The sequence below is a fragment of the Zonotrichia leucophrys genome, chromosome 3, assembly GCF_028769735.1.
Source record: "Zonotrichia leucophrys gambelii isolate GWCS_2022_RI chromosome 3, RI_Zleu_2.0, whole genome shotgun sequence".
Taxonomy (NCBI): domain Eukaryota; kingdom Metazoa; phylum Chordata; class Aves; order Passeriformes; family Passerellidae; genus Zonotrichia; species Zonotrichia leucophrys.
The window spans coordinates 37,397,874-37,414,246 of NC_088172.1; the positions used below are offsets into that span (position 1 = coordinate 37,397,874).

At 44.8% G+C, this 16,373-nt stretch overlaps 1 protein-coding gene across 2 annotated transcripts in view; it reads left to right on the forward strand.

The window, feature by feature from the left end:
• Positions 1-16,102, forward strand: part of SOBP (sine oculis binding protein homolog) — a 111,505-nt gene extending 95,403 nt beyond the window's left edge. For both annotated transcript variants that reach the window (XM_064707828.1, XM_064707829.1), the window contains 2 exons: positions 1,734-3,688; positions 15,965-16,102. In XM_064707828.1, the coding sequence (XP_064563898.1) occupies positions 1,734-3,686 (1,953 nt within the window). In that variant the 3' untranslated portion in view covers positions 3,687-3,688; positions 15,965-16,102. The remainder of the gene's footprint in view (positions 1-1,733; positions 3,689-15,964) is intronic.
• The last annotated feature ends 271 nt before the right edge of the window (positions 16,103-16,373 follow it).

Here is a 16,373-nt window from a genome sequence, read left to right on the forward strand (position 1 = left end):
GGAGGGAGTGTGTGCCTGTGTGTGTGAATGGGGAGGGGAGCAAGAGGGAAAGAAACAGTGACCTGGCAGGATAGCCAAAAGGTGGAGGAGTTAAATGGGCTAATAGCCATAGCATACTCTGTGTGTGTGTCTATATACATTAAAGATATATTACTGAAAACTCAAGAATGTCGCCACTGTTTATATTAAAGGAAAGCTGAGAGTTAAATGAGATGGGTAATCAGATGCCCAGCATATGTTGTTTTGAATTGTTTATATGGCCAATAGTTATTAAAATTAATTATCCTTTTAATGCAGTCTTTTCACAATCATAGTCTTCTTTGGGGTTTTTAGTGTATTTTTTTCCTCTGTACAAAAGATAGAGTCATTTCAAAACAAGCTAATGTGGGCTATTTGGAAAAGGCAGAGCAAACAATACCAGGATATATTATGACATGGTCATAGGCTCAACATGCTGATAGAAAGCACCAAAAATCTCTGTCAGTGGAATATTTTGAGAACTAATGTAAATGACAAAAATGGGGGGGTTTTGTGTGTGTAAAATTCTGTCAAAAAAGTGAGGCACTGAAAAATCTGACATCTGTTTATCTGTTTATAGCTATGGCAAGATTACTCATATTAATTCTTGTTTAAAATGCCATATGAAGGAAAGGCATTTGTGCAAACAAGAGTCATATTTGAATTGTAGATCATGTCTTCACCATCTGTGAGAGCTGTTGGTGTTGCAAAATTAATGTGTTAATGAAATCACAATAATTTCTCTGAAGTAATGGATTCTGAAGCCTAGAATGACTATTTTTTGAACTTTGGTGTCTAGTGGTTTACAACTGGGAAAACCTTTCACAGCTTAATTAGTTCTGCAGCCTTATTTTTAAAAAAATTGGCTGTGCCTTTACCACACCAACAGCAACACAAAAAAAGGATTAAATGGAAAGCAGAGAAACAAAACAAAATTGAGCCTGCAATGCAAACTTTTTGCCGTAGTATTTGAGAGTTGCTAAACAGGTCCTTGCTTGCCAAGAAGTTTTACTCAAAGTGACTTGTACACAAGAGTGGGCAAACAGCTCAGAAAATAATTCCAGCTTGCTGAAACATCACAAATTGGGACTATTTGAACCTTACGCAAATATTCCAACTTTTTCCAAGTTTCTCCTTGGAACGAAGGGCAAAGAATCAGTCATGGTTTTTGCTTTGTGATGCCATTTTGAAATATCACACTCTTTCCAGCCTATTATTTGATACCATTGGTACAATACTAAATGTTACTGTGGGCTGCAGTTTAGCAGAGAACGGTTTGCATTCATTTCCAGCAATTCTCTGAGTCCTTTTCCAGTTCTTGCACTTCTTGTGTAGAGTGGCATCTCAGATAGCACAGGCGTGCTTAGATTGCCACCAAGGAGTGATCACAGCCATACTCATATGGACTTTGCATGCTTACATATGCGTGTTATAACAGTTTATGCCAGCTGAGGATTCTTTTCTGTACTTTGGGTTTAAGATATATAAAGCATCATATAAGGTAGAACTGAGATCATGTGAGCCAGAAAAGGGAGTGGCATTCAATTCATTAATATGTTGGGGGGGAAAAAAAAGGTGCAGTTTTCACAAATGCGACTTCTTTTTTTCCTGTTAGAAAAATAATGTGTTTAGCAACTGAAAAATTACTTTTAAAATAACTCTATGAAGAGGAGATTGCTTTTCTTACCTGATTTGATTTTATTACTGTGTTGTAGGTATGTGACTGGTGTAAGCACATAAGACACACAAAAGAGTATCTGGATTTTGGGGACGGGGAAAGAAGGCTTCAGTTCTGCAGTGCAAAATGTCTCAATCAGTACAAAATGGACATTTTCTACAAAGAGACACAGGCCAATCTTCCAGCTGGACTGTGCAGTACATTACATCCTCCAGTCGAAAATAAAGCAGAAGGCACTGGGGTGCAGCTGCTGACTCCAGATTCTTGGAATATACCGCTAGCAGATGCTCGGAGAAAAGCCCCATCCCCAGCGTCTGCAGCTGGCCAAATTCAAGGCCCTGGACCATCAGCGTCTACCACTGCCTCTCCGTCTGACACTGCCAACTGCTCTGTCACTAAAATCCCCACGCCAGTTCCCAAACCTATTCCCATCAGTGAGAATCCAAATATTCCACCAGTTTCTGTCCAGCCACCTGCTAGCATTGTGCCTCCAATTGGTGTCCCTCCTCGCAGTCCTCCCATGGTGATGACAAACCGTGGGCCAGTTCCTCTGCCCATATTCATGGAACAGCAAATTATGCAGCAAATCCGTCCACCGTTTATTCGTGGGCCACCTCACCATGCCTCAAATCCTAACAGCCCTCTGTCAAATCCAATGATTCCTGGAATTGGTCCCCCACCAGGTGGTCCCAGAAATATGGGTCCCACCTCTAGCCCCATGCACAGGCCAATGCTTTCCCCCCATATCCATCCCCCCACAACACCTACCATGCCTGGGAATCCTCCTGGCTTGTTGCCACCTCCCCCTCCCGGAGCTCCTTTGCCCAGTCTTCCTTTCCCCCCTGTCAGCATGATGCCAAATGGTCCTATGCCTATGCCACAGATGATGAACTTTGGATTGCCATCCCTTGCCCCACTGGTGCCACCCCCAACTCTACTAGTGCCATATCCTGTCATTGTCCCTTTGCCCGTTCCCATCCCCATTCCCATCCCCATCCCTCACATCAACGATTCCAAACCCCCCAATGGCTTCTCCAGCAATGGCGAAAGCTTCATTCCGAGTACCTCCAGCGAGACGCCTGGGGCAAAGCCAACCAATAGCTCTTCATCCCCTCGAGAGTCAAAGCAAGGATCATCCAAATCCTCTGACTCATCACCGAGCTGCTCAGGCCAGTCCCTTAATCAAGCTAAAGTGCTTCAGGAGCACAGTAAAAATGAAGTTGTTGATTTGACTGTCAGACCTAGTAGTCCAGCGAACAGTAAATTTGGTTTCCCCAGCGTGCTGCAGGGTCCACAGGATGGTGTGATAGACCTAACAGTGGGCCACCGGTCTAGGCTGCACAATGTCATCCACAGGGCTCTGCACGCCCAGGTGAAAGTTGAACGTGAACCTAACAGTGTTGTAAATTTGGCTTTTGGTAGCTCAGACAAAAGGAACTGCAGTGACTGCAGGGACAACTGCAGCCCGGTTGACTCAAAAACGTTACCGTGCAGTGACGGAGCTCACTGCTGTCCCGTCTCCTTGGCCTCTGGCACGCCAGGACTGGAAGCTGGCGCAGCGGTGTGCAACGTCATTGTGAATGGCACAAAGAGCACAGAGGGTTCCAAGAACCCGGAGCCGCCCCAGGAGCCGAAAAAGCCCCAGTCCCCGGAGGAGCTGGCGGTGAGCGAGCTGGAGTCCGTGAAGGAGAACAACTGCGCCTCGAACTGCCACCTCGAGGGAGAGGCTGGCAAGAAGTGTGGGGAGGAGCCCCTGGCTGGGGGAGACAAACAGGACCCGAACCTTAACAATCCAGCAGACGAGGACCACGCGTATGCTTTGAGGATGCTGCCCAAGACAGGCTGCGTGATCCAGCCTGTGCCAAAACCAGCAGAAAAGACTGCTATTGCGCCGTGCATTATCTCAACGCCAATGCTCAGCACAGGGCCAGAGGATCTGGAGCCACCATTGAAAAGGAGGTGTCTCCGAATTCGAAATCAGAATAAGTAAAGGTTTGTGTAATCACTACTGCCTTCTGTGTGAATAGAATTCAGTATTTTCAGGTGTGAGGGCAAACTCATGTGGATATGGCCTTCATGAAAGAGAAAGATACAAATTTCAATTTATGAGCACTTTCAGAAAACTACTGGTATTTGTGTTGTAGTATTGTTTTTTGTGTTGTATTGCATCTGTACTTGTCAGTACTCCATTCATCAGCAGCCTCATTACACTTTTTCTCACAGAACATGTCATGATGGTTCTGGCTGTGAAGTTATTGTGCTGTGTGTGTCAAAACAGTGGTTTTCTGCCTAGAATATGGTACAGGTCTGGGCCATTAATCTGCTTACTTATTCCAGCTGAGTTACACAGCAGCTCAAGCCCTCACGATGACTGAAATTGCCCTGCAGCGTAGCACAGAGCCAGATGACCCAGCAGCTTCCTGCTAGCTCAGATCCAATGGACTTACCAAATGGTCACCTCCAACCATCTCACTTTGATCTGCCTCCAGACTGCACCCTGGCTTTCCACTGAGCTGTTCTCGAGAGACTGAACTCCTCTCCATGGGCTTTCCTTTCTGGGGTATTGGTGCTTAGGGACTGCCTGCTGTTTGGGACCTGCCCACTATAGCTTATTGCAGCAAAACCTCTGCCATGGGGCTTTACTGCCCTTCCTGAGGTATCTGCCTTTGGTGCAAGTCTCCCACTTTAAAAAAGCAGCTGAGATTTGCCCCAGCCCAGTGCTTGGTGTATGTTTGTGGCTCCTGGTAGGGCTGCAAAGCAAGGCAGAGATTTGGGTATCTCCACCACCCTCCTTGGCTTGTCCAAGGACAGTGCTCCATATGCAGAAACTTCTCATCCTTCGTTTCCAATTTCCAGCCTACTGAATCCCTCTGATAGCATAGCACCTTTGTAAAACTCTTTGTTTAGTATGTGTCTGATGCTTCAAACCTGAAAGTGAGAAACTGTCTAATGAATCTTCCCTGTCTGACCATGCAAGAACGGCTCTGGCAGTCACTCTTGTTCCACCTGACCTGGGACAAAGCCCCTCCACAGCTACACACCCCACACTCACACAGTCAGACCAGGTTTCCTCACTGGCTTGACCCCAGGTTTTCTACATCAGAGTTCTCAGATATCCCAATCATTATAATAATTTCATCATGGTGCAATAAATAAATAACAAAATAACAGCTTGAGCTGATGCCTTTGAGTAGGGATGCAGAACAAAGGAACCCTGGGCTTTTTTACCTTGTATACCCTCAGAGTCTGAGCACAGAGAAGTCTGGGAGTTGTTGGGGGTGTGTGGTCACCCTGTGTCCTTTGTTATGGAAAGGATCAGTACCCATTCCCACTCTCTTGCCTGGTGCTCAGACTTGGGCTCTGGCCCCCCCAGAGTTCAACCTGCAGCTGGCATTGCAGCTGCACACTGTGCTACCTGCACTGAATATATTCCTTAACAAAACTAATGTAATGGAATTTATTTAGATTCACAAGCACGAAGAGCTTCTTTCAGGAAAAGGGGAAATGGTGGGTGTTGCAAGAAATCTGTTCAGCAGTAAAATACTGATGCTTAGCCGGATGTGGCTTGGTGACATGCCAGATTTCATTACAATCCATGGAATATTCTGTAGCCTCCAGTAAATCCCTGTTCCTAGTAGCACAAATAATGACTGCAGTGGTGTTTGGCACCTACAGCCACAGATAGCAGCAGCAGACTGTGTAATCTGGGCCATTGCAGTATCTCCCTGCTCCATCAGTGTGGGCTAATTGCACCATCAAAGATATATAGTATAGCCAGGACTGCCTTCTCATTTGTTAACACAGCCTTCCCTGTGCTCATTGCAGGGCTGGAAACATTTCTTCCCTTGATCACCAACAGTATTTATTTACTTTCTTCGGTGGAATACAACCATTATTCTTTGCTCTCAGCATGTGCTGACATACATAAAAGATACACTAATAAGAAGAGAGGACAACTATCACATTCTTGGACTAGTAATCAGCATATACAGGCACTTGAAAGTCAAATTAATATTTAAATCTTTACACACTCCTAGGTCCTATTAGTGGGGATCCCCCTACCCACCCCTGAGGTATGGAATGTATGTCCCTCAGCAGCAATATCTTTATTGCAAACCCCTGTGTTACCTTTGGAGCTTGAAAGATTCCCTTCATAAATGTATGCATGCTTCTACCTAGGGGTAGTGATTTGATCTAGTGAGAAGGCCACTATTTGGCTGTGTCCTTTTTATTAAATTTTAGGAGAGCTATGGTTAACCCTTTCCTACCTCATTGGAGCTCCTCATAGCTGCTTATTTCAAGACAGTGCTAGAAGACTTGCATATTATGTGCTTACTCTGTAGTCAAAGACAGGCTGGTTCTTAGCATCTATTTCTGCTTGCCTGGACTATCCAGGCTGCAGCAGGGCTGCCTCTTCAAGGTCCCAGTCCCAAGAAGAGTTTAGTAACATTCAAAGCCAGAGCCTAAACCCTCAGAGAGAGTTCTGGCTTCACCGAGTAATGTGGTTTTGCCTGTTGACATGATTATTCATGACATCACAGATAGTATATGAGAGGGAAGGTTGGCAAACTGAACAAGCTGCATTAGAAAGACAAGGATTCTTTATCATTCAGTTACTGTCCTCAGCCCTTTGTATTCTCTAAATGTCAATAACTGCCGCTGTGATTATCTTCAGGAATAGCGATTTTCCCTTTCATCCTGAGTTTTTCATATTTCTTTGCCTCAGTGTAAGGGTTGTCTTACAGGAAAGTTTTCAGGTTGCCAGGCAAGATTAATCTGACCCAATACAGACATCTGTAACAAAGATGCAGCTGAGCTAATTGTCTAAACTCTCTTTAACCTAGAGAAGCAGGCACTTCAAAGAGACAGCTGAGCTCATCCCAGAGTCAACAACTGAGACATCTCAGATGAATTGTGCCCTAGGAGTGCCTATTTCTGCCTGCAATGAGGTAAACTTAGGGTGACTGGCACAGACCTAGATTTCCACACAGACACTGGAAGTTAAGAAGCCCAGCCCAGGTGTCTGCCATACCTCTGGGGCTTGTGCAGTAGCATAGCACGGCATGGTGATGGTTATTAGTCTGTGTCCATCCCCTCATTCCTCCAGGAAAAGAAAAGAAGTAGCCTCTGTGCAGAAGATATGGGAGACCAGGGTCCCTAAGTGCTCCAAGGGAAAGAGGATACTCCAAATACCCTGCAGAAGTAAACACCATGGTAACCATCTCATTCCAGTGGGTACCTCAGTGAAATGTGGGTGGGTTTTGAGCGCCTCGAGGCACGCACGAGTGATTTGTGCAGCTCTGATGATTGATTTGAGGTGAGGACTCTGTGGTTTCATGAAGAGCCCTTCTTTTGCTATTTCAGCATTGCTGGTCATAGCCAGTCTGGGGGAGCAAAAGGGCTCTGCCTTAGATTTCTGCCCTCCCTGCCTGTGAGGACTGAGCCTGTCTGTGTCTGTGCAGACGAGAACATCAGTGTAGCCTCTTGCACCCACAGCCCTGAGCTCTGCCATGTCCATGGGTTAGTTCCTCCTGCCCAGGCCTCAGGAAGCAGGGAGATAAAACCCTTCTTCTGCAGTCCAGTTGTGGGCAGGATGTCTTAAGAGAGACTCCAACCTCATAGAAATTCTAATAAATTAGAAAGAGGATAGAAGCTGCACTAACAAGTGCGTTGATTTGGGCCCTTGGAGGTTTGTATTGATAGCGCTGGCTACACTAACCTGGGAGAAAAAAAGTCCAGCCAGTTGTCTTTTTCCCTCTTGCTTCTCACCTACTTGAATTGGAAAATCTGAACATATTGCTCCAATGTGTAACTTTTCCTGGATTTTATTTCCCATCAAATTGTGTGACAAGAAGGAAATTAGCCAAATATTTTTACGCTAGAGTTCTGGACAGACAGATTGAATTCATATAACAGCAACATGGACTCTCTAAAAAGGAATCAGTGCAAGCGTGACCTTTTTGGGCAAGTTGCCAATTTCTGGATTATTTAATGTACCAATTACTTGATTATTGAAAGTGCTAATCAGCAACATAATCCTTGATGTGAAAGTTTAGTTTCTCCATCAGGATGTGGACTGTCAAGCTGTTCTAACTTGATGCAATTTGAAAAACTATCAAAAGATGTCTTAGTGCCAAAGTCCTGCTATGATAAAGGAATGAAGCTAGGAAGAGTATTCTGTTGAGTGTTATATTCTCAAGTTTGAGCAATGTGAGTTTCTAAAATTAGCAGTGTTAGTGTTGCCTGCCTACATGCTTTATGCCCTGGTGGGATCAGTTTTTACCCGCTAGCTTTGATGTCAGTGTTTCCTAAAGCAATGAAATGAAAACACTGAGGTCTGCTTGGATTTAACATGATAGTTATGTTAAACTAAATGAGAAAACGAAGTGGCACATGCTAAACTCACCACTAGCTTCTGTGTGTGCGTATGTGTGTGTATTGGGTAATCCTGTGTTGAGGACAGAGGGGTCAGGAAAGGAAAGAGTTTTTCTGCTTGTGACAGCAGAATTTCTTCCAGAAGTAATGGAAATAGTAGGTGTATGGCCATCTACAGAGCCAACCTGTATGTCTCGGGGTCAGCATCTGCTGAAAGTGAAAGGCCCAAACCTTCAGCTGTCTAGTCCGTGCACTGTGCTTGTAAAAATATACAGCATGCAGAACACTCAGTTCAGAGCAGAAGTAGTATGTATCCCACTTTGAGCTCCTCTGCCCATAATGGTCCAGCACAAGATTTCCTACTCTGGTCTGGATTCCTGAGGGAAGGAGCATAGCTATTGACCTCCTTTTTTTAGCCTTAGAGATTTTAGATCTCCTCTGTCACTGTGGTATCTATCTACTAACATCTTTCTTACCTCTGCCCAGATTGCTCTGACAAAATTTGACCTTAAACATGTAGTTGAAAATAGTTTTTTTGTATTTGAACACGTTTCCATGCTAGTTATCTTTGTTGACATGGTACTACAGGCCAGAGCCTTAGCTAATTTTAACTGGATATAGTTCCACTGGTGCCAAACTAATTTAAATCAACAGAGTAATTGGACTCATACATTTAACACCTACTCTTCTGCTTCAGAAGTTTTCCTTCACCTGGCTTCTTATGAGCCTACAGAAATTTTCCATTTATCCAAAGGGGGAGAGGAGAGACTTTTAACACCACAAAGCCTTAAACACATTTGCTTGGAACTGAAGCTTTGCCCTTGAGAGCTGCCTGACTCTGGCAGTGTGATCTTATGTTTCAAAATTGCCTGTATACCTTCTCAGGTATATTAAATCAGAAAAAGGATTTCCCAGGGAAAAAAAAAAAAAAAAAAAAAAAAAAGGAAAGAAAAAAAAGGTTCTCAAAATAGTGAAGTATAAAATGACATACTTCCAGGGTAGCTTTCAGCTCCCACATCTTGCTGCCGGGGTGTGGGAGTGCTAACTTCCGTCTCAGTGGCAGTAAATAGCAGGCTCGTGGTACGCTGCCATAGATCACTGCACACTCTTTGAATCAAAGGAGCAAGTGCTGATTTCTGATGGGCTCCTCCTGCTTTTCTATAAAACCTCGTAGGGCACATGTTTCAAATATGAAATCTGATTCTTGAACTCAGTTTAGAAAATAACTACACCTGGTCTGATTTGTAAAGGTAATAATCATCTAGGGCAAACAACACACATGACCAGAACTTGACAGCCAAAAAAGGCATAGCTCAACTAACAGACGCACAGAAATCTGAAGAACCTATGACACCTACAGACTGTAGCCTACCTGACAGATCCCAGGACCTCAGACCACCCATTTCAGAGATAATTTTGGTGCTTAATTGCCATTATTAGTTGTAATTGTCTTATGAATTTAAACTAATTTGAACTGAAATAAGCACCATGCATTCCCTAAGTTGGTGCAACCCACATTCATACTGAAACAATGAGTTGCTCATAATTCTTTGCCAGGCTTTAAAGATTGTTCAGGCACGTTCATACTTATAAGGTCTAAAATGCTCATCTTATTTAAATTGGTTCAAAGTGGGTTTGGCTGCACTGAAAAGTGTTAAGTGTGAAACAGCCCTATGGGGAGACTCGAGCTCTTCATCAGCCTGTCCTTGTGCTGTTGAGCTACCAAAGTCAGTGGTACAGGGAAATTTTATGGGGGTGGGGAGGAAAGCACCACTCATAATTAAATACAGAGTCCCTAACAACAAAGACCATAGTAAAACAGATTCTTGTAAAAACACTTGTAAAAACATCATCTAGACATCGATTGCCTTGACATGCAGGGGCCAAGATGCTGGATGGTATGTGTCTGATTGCCACTGAAATCTGATGAGGAGCTAAGCACCTCTCAGCCTTTGTGAAGCTTGACCCTGAAACACCATGGCCAACCTCAGTGCAGAGCAGTGAGCTCTGAACAACTGTGAGAAGATTATAAACTATTTAACAGCAATACCTGAAAGTGAGAGAGAAAAGAGCAAAACACTTCTGAGGACTGTGGTTGTAAAAAAGTTGGACATACTCAAGCAGTGAGGTATAAATTTTAAATAAAATTAAATTATTGTTTGAAAAAACACAGTGGAAGATTGAAGAAAAGTAGAAACAACGCTCTTTGAGCAAGAAGTCAGGCAGAAATCAGACAGTGGCAAGCAAGACTTTCTGAAGCAATTTTTGCTTCCAGATTACCTGCTGAGTCTCTCCTGTTGGTCCCATAAAGGTAAACACGTTTCTGAGTGCCTCCACCAGTCAAAGCCTCACAGCTGAGACCTCCTAATAATGACCTTATTTACATTATTTTGATAATGAGCTGCAGGACCGAAAGTTGTCTTTGGAAACATGTGTGATCATCTCGTGAGAGCCATGAATTGGAGTAACCTCTAACATTCTGCAGAGCCCTCAACTATTTAATGTTTGCTTCTTCCGTGAAAATTACAGCTGATTAAATATCTGGGCTTGATCCTGCTCAGTGCTGTGTGCACTCAGTGCTTGGTGTCTCTAATGCAAACTGAAGGCCCCCGGCATGCTACAGCTCGAGGTCCTGCCTCCAACTCCTTTGCGTGGCTTTGCTTCCCCAGACACAACTCTGGTATTTGAAAAGAATGGTATTCCTGTACAACATGTGTCTCAATTTGTAATGATATCCGCCCTGCAGCTGGCTTGCTTTTCCAAGTGTTTCTGAAACATTGCTGCCTTAAATTCGAGCCAACCTTCAACAACAAATTATCTAAAGGCAAAGAGACTGAACTGCATTTGCTGAGAGGACACCCCTACTCCCTGCTGTGCTCCATCTTCCAGTCCCACTTTTGGACTTTCATGCAGTGTAATGTAATCATCTTCTATGAAGGCAGATATAAAGAAAAAAATAAATTAAGAAATAGAGGGTTTCAGGATTGGGTAGTGTTGAGTGACATAACCATGGAATTCTGACCTCTCTGGAAAGATCTGCATCCCATCATCAGGTGATTGATATTGAAACCTATGGTTAAGGCAATTTTCAGCTATTTATTTGGAGCCCATGTGCTTAAATGCAAAACTTTGTGTCATCTGCTTATGCTCCAAATATTTATAAGGTTTCATGAACTACTTGTGCTGCCACTTCTAAGTTCCTTATCCAAAAAGAGGAGAAAAAAAGCCCCTTCCCACAGGAATTCTCCAATTGAGAGAGTCTTTACACAACTAGAGAGGATACATTTGAATTGTGACCCTAAATTTGAAAGATCAGCTAAAATGCCAATTCAGTTTTATTTGAAGCAGTTTGCCAATTATTGCTGAAATGGTTGGTGGTAAAAACATTGTTCCTGTCTTCTTGGGGTGAGAAATAGAGAAAATCTAAACCTGGGCCCAATCCAGGTTTTTCAGCGCCCAGTTCAGTGCTGAGGATAAGGGAGATGCCCTAAGGTATCTGGCACTGCACTGAGGTCTGTGCCACGTGTCGCCCACTTGCTCCTTACGTGCTCTGGACGAGCTTTTCCTCTTCTTTCTCCCACAAGATAATCCATGTGACATTTTTGCCACCTGAGCATGCCCCTTTGCTTTTGGATGAGTCTGCATCTGCTGTTGCAAAGACTTGAAAACAACCACAACAAGGGCTGTGAAAACCAGGGAGAAACCCTCCACGCATGCAGTCCTGGATGGTTATGGACAGTGGAGTTGTTTGTGGGGAAAATGGGAAAATGTTGATTGCTTTGTGATATAGGATGCTGAAACTTTTCACTAAGAAAGTTCACTGCTGTTTCAGAAAGTTTTGTTATTGCAATTGTTATAATTTTGTGGCCCACAATAACATTTCAGGTTAAGAAGCCAGGCCCAGGTGTAGCCCAGGTGAGAAGGACTCTCTCAGGGAGACACAGGCTGTGCTCAGCAAGACACCCATCCTCACCATCCTCCTTCCCACCACCAACAGTTAAACTGCCTTTCTCTGGCTATTTAACGGGTTTTACTGGAGAGATCAGGTTGAATAACAAAATTGGGAAGCACCTTGGAATAGTGGTTTAGGCTCACAGGAGACTGCTGAAATGCAAGCTGAAGTTACTGTTCTGATTCAGACAAAATCAGAGGTTTAAAGAAGGGTTATTGAATCACAGTGGTTGCCTGTTTTCAGGAAAGGAGAGTAGAAGCTGTCTGGATTTGGTTTACCTTCTATTTCAGTTTTTCAGTTTTGGGGGATTTTTTTGTTTGGCACAGTTTGGTTTTTTGGTTTGGATTTTTTTTGGGGGGGGGTTGGTTGCTTTCTTGTTATTTTTTTATAAAATACCTTGCAAAGTTTCAACTTTATCCCAGCTTAAAATGGGACAATTTGGCTGGGGGTTTTTTTTCAGAAGAAAATTGTATCTTCTGCCACATCTGCACACCAGTGGGGCAAAGCACACTACTCACGAGGCTGGCAAACACACTGGTGCTGCACTGACTGGGGGAGACGGGGCTGCCATGCTGTTGTGGAGATATACCCAATTACAGTCAGGACTGGCCCTGGCTGGCTCTGTGGTCTGCCATAGGAGTCACTTCCAGTGTAGAGATTAGAAGTCCAAAACCATGATGGCATTTTCCTCTTTGCATGATCCATGTACATACCTCAGAATGTCCCAAAATATAAACCAGAGACCCCTCTGTCAGTAGTAGCCTGGAGAAAATGGTGCAACAATTCATAGACTTGGGGGTGTCTTTACCACTTCCTCTGCCTAGGCATAGAAGGCAAACCCCAGGGCTCTTCCACAGTGTATTCCCTAAAGTCACAATGTTTGCTTAGATTGCAGCTCATGTTTTGGTAGAAGGGAGAGCTGAGTTCCACAGGTGACCCAAAGCTGAGCAGGATCTTTTTAGCTTACAAGGTCAGAGCAGAAGGAAATCACTCTCTTTGAAATCCAGCATTGATGCTTAAGGACTCAGCTTGTTCTCCCATTTGAGCTAAAAGCCCTCCCTGACTTTTGCAATGTGGCATCCCTTCCATTAGCTCATGGAAAGATAAATCATAGAGTATTCAAAGGGGAAGGTTTTAATGAAGAAGCTTGAACTGCTTTAAGAATTAAAAAAAAAAAAAATTAAAAATTACAGAACTATTACAAGTAACAGATGATTCCCGAGTGTTTCCAGGGCTGAGCTTGCTCCCATGCTGACTTTAGCTGCACTCTTGTGGTTTATCTTCAGAGCAGTTTCCCTGAGAAAATAATTGCAGTGCCTTTACTCTAGGGCCATGCATGTCCCAGATGAACCAGGCCTCTTTTAGCACATCAGCATTCATTGTCTGGGGGAATTAAATGCTGTGCTAAATTATGGAAACTCTGCCATGCCAATCCACATCAACGGTTGTTTCAGCCTCCCCACCCAGTCTCTAATTTTTCCTGAACAATAAGATGTGAATCTGGAGACAGAAATGTTCAATGGGGCATAGAATGACAGGGAAGCAACCATGGAAAAAACTGTGTGTGCATCTGGATGTGTGTATGAGTCCAAAGCCATGTCAATGACATGGCCCCTCTGAGGGAGCAGGACATGACTGGGGAGGCCACTGTGGAAAAGCAGCTCTTTCTGGTGGCCATCAGGAGCATGCTGCCAGTTTGGCTCCTGGGCAGTGCTGGGAGCAGATACTCAGGGATCAGTGCTGGGGTGTGGGGAGCAGAAGAAGGACATCTCCCCAACAGCTGAGCCACCCAGCTCCTCAGCATGGAGGGACAGGGAAGTGAGGAACACTTCCAGCATTTGGCTCCACCAGGCAGGACCAAAATTCCCACCACAGGATAAAGGGCTGTAGCTTTGCAACAGCACCTGGAAATAGCTGGGTAACTGCAGAGAGGGAGCAAAGAGTGGGGAGGCTTTGCCTGAGCTGCCAGATTGACCTGCCATGCTCTAATTCTGTGCTGCTCTAGGCAAGGACTTAAATGCTTACATGTCAGGCATCAGCCAAAGAGGAAGCTCTGTGTGGGTGAGTGCAGCCTGTGTCACAGCTGCCAGTTGCTCAGGTTTTGACTAACAGCCATGCAGGGCGCCATTGCAGCTCTCACCTGTTGCACGAGAGCACTGCCTCACTATCTGAGCCCACACAGATGAACGTCCAAGCCACCTGCTTGAGCTGGGTCATCATCCAGTTGAGTTATTCTCCTTCCTTTTATGTTAACAATAGGGCAGAAATGAGCCTTTTTCCTTGTTCTCTTTCCCTCATCTGTTCCATGTTGCTTCCTGGGTTTGAACTACAGCCTGCCTCTAACTTCTAGGTGGTCTTCCAGCCCAGGATCAGCCCAGCCCTACTTGACTTTGGAAAGCAAGCAAAACCCAGTGTGCTTACCTCAGCACAGTTCATATAAGTTCAGCTCCATGGCTTTACCCTAATGAAAATTCTTTTGTGGTTGATGCAATTTTTCTATCTGATCAGCAATATTTGATGTGTGTTGAAGGCAGGTTCAGCTAGGGTGAAGAGCATATGTCGCTCTCCTAAAAAGTGATTTGGGTTTTTTTGGGGGGAGATATAAATAGCTGACTTTATTGTGCTGGTCATGCACGCTAGTGCTGGCACGAGGTGTGTAGCATTTTGCTCCCAAGCAGTGATGACTGGTGTGTTCTCATTTCTTTACAGAACTTTGCCTGTGATGCCTGATACGGATTTTTGTTTTGTAACTTGATTGCTACAAATATGCATTCATCAAACGAGATTACTGCCATATGAGCCAGTCAACAGGGAAGGTCCTTCCTGCCCTTCTGCACACCCTGTTACACTAAGTCCATCTGCACCATGGGAAAATAGAAAGAACTTACACAGCTCTCCTCCAGGCAGAAAGCATCAAGAGCCACTGAACTTCTTTATGCCTTCCCTCCCAAATCCCTTATTGGTCTGTGCTGTCCATGTACTATGAGACTGGTTAGTGAGGAATGGAAATTCATTTCCGTTGATGTATGGAAAGAGGGAGCAGTGTGAGGCTTCAGACATTACAGGTTTAATTTTCTCTACTTCCCTTTTTACACCAAGACTTCAAGCCAAAAAATGTGACAGAAAGCAGTCATGTGCCTCACCTTAGTACGTGGATAGATCCCAATTCTCAGTCTAGTTCTTGTTCACAGCTCTCTATACACACAAAGAAGCTCATCTCACTGGGCACATTGCCTGAAAGCACAAACATTACTCCTTAACCTAGATATCCTGGTCTCCATGCCGTGGAAGTTTATGCTAGTCAACATATTCCATGTGCCTTCCAGTCTCTGCTGTAAGGAGGGTGGACCTTTGGCAAGGGGATACAGGCACGTTGTTGAGAGGGATTGCAGGGGGGGCCAGTGTGAAGGGAGATGGTGGAGCAGACTGAGAAGGGAAGTGTGCCCCAGCACCAAAACTAAGGCTGATAAGTACTGCAGAGTTTCAGTCCAAATCTGTAGGGGACAGCAGATCCTGTCCAAGGAGATAAAGTCTAAAGCTCCCTGTGTAGGGAGACAGAGGGGACAATCACTGCTAGGTAGCTTATGTGCCCAGCTGACGAGGGAATCACTGGTACATCTCCCAGTATCCCCTAGAAACACTAAGACTCAGGAGCTTATACCTGCCAGGGTGTTGTTGATAGTTAACTATCATTATATCAGCTTCCAGCTTTGTATCACAGGAATTCCTCCATCTTCCTTTCCAGGAGCTTTGGAGGCTGTGTGTCCCAATGGCCCTTGAGGCACGAGGGGCCGGTGAGGCCGGAGCAGTGGGCTTGTGCCTCGGCCTGGCTGCCTGCCCAGCATGAGGCCGTGTGGGACCTGAGCTCAGGCAGTGCCCAGCCTGCCTGCAGTGAGCCTCCTGCTGCTCTCCCTGACCCCCTCTGCTTGTCTGCTTTGCAGGAGCGCTCACTGACAGGGTACCTTGCATGGAGAAAGGGAGCAGAGCAAACCACGTCACTGCACCGAATGACACCAGCTGGTCCGCTCACCACCCCTCCGGCTGAAAGTCCAGCAAAGAAAGAGCTTCCTGTCATGAAGCCCCCGAGGAAGTCTCGGTCCCACGGGTGCCTTTGACCCAGAAGACAGCACATCATAGATCCACACAGTGTGCTCAGCATTCCTGCGACAACCCCTCTTCTCCTCTCGGAACACTTTTTCCTCTTTGTTTCTTGCTTGGGGGATTTTTCACCCGGGTTTCAAAAACCACATGGACCAACATAGGTACTTTTCCCTCACTGACTTCGAAGTTCAGATATGTGAGACTGGACAATGATACGGATTTTTTTTTAAATTTTTTTTTTCCTTTGAA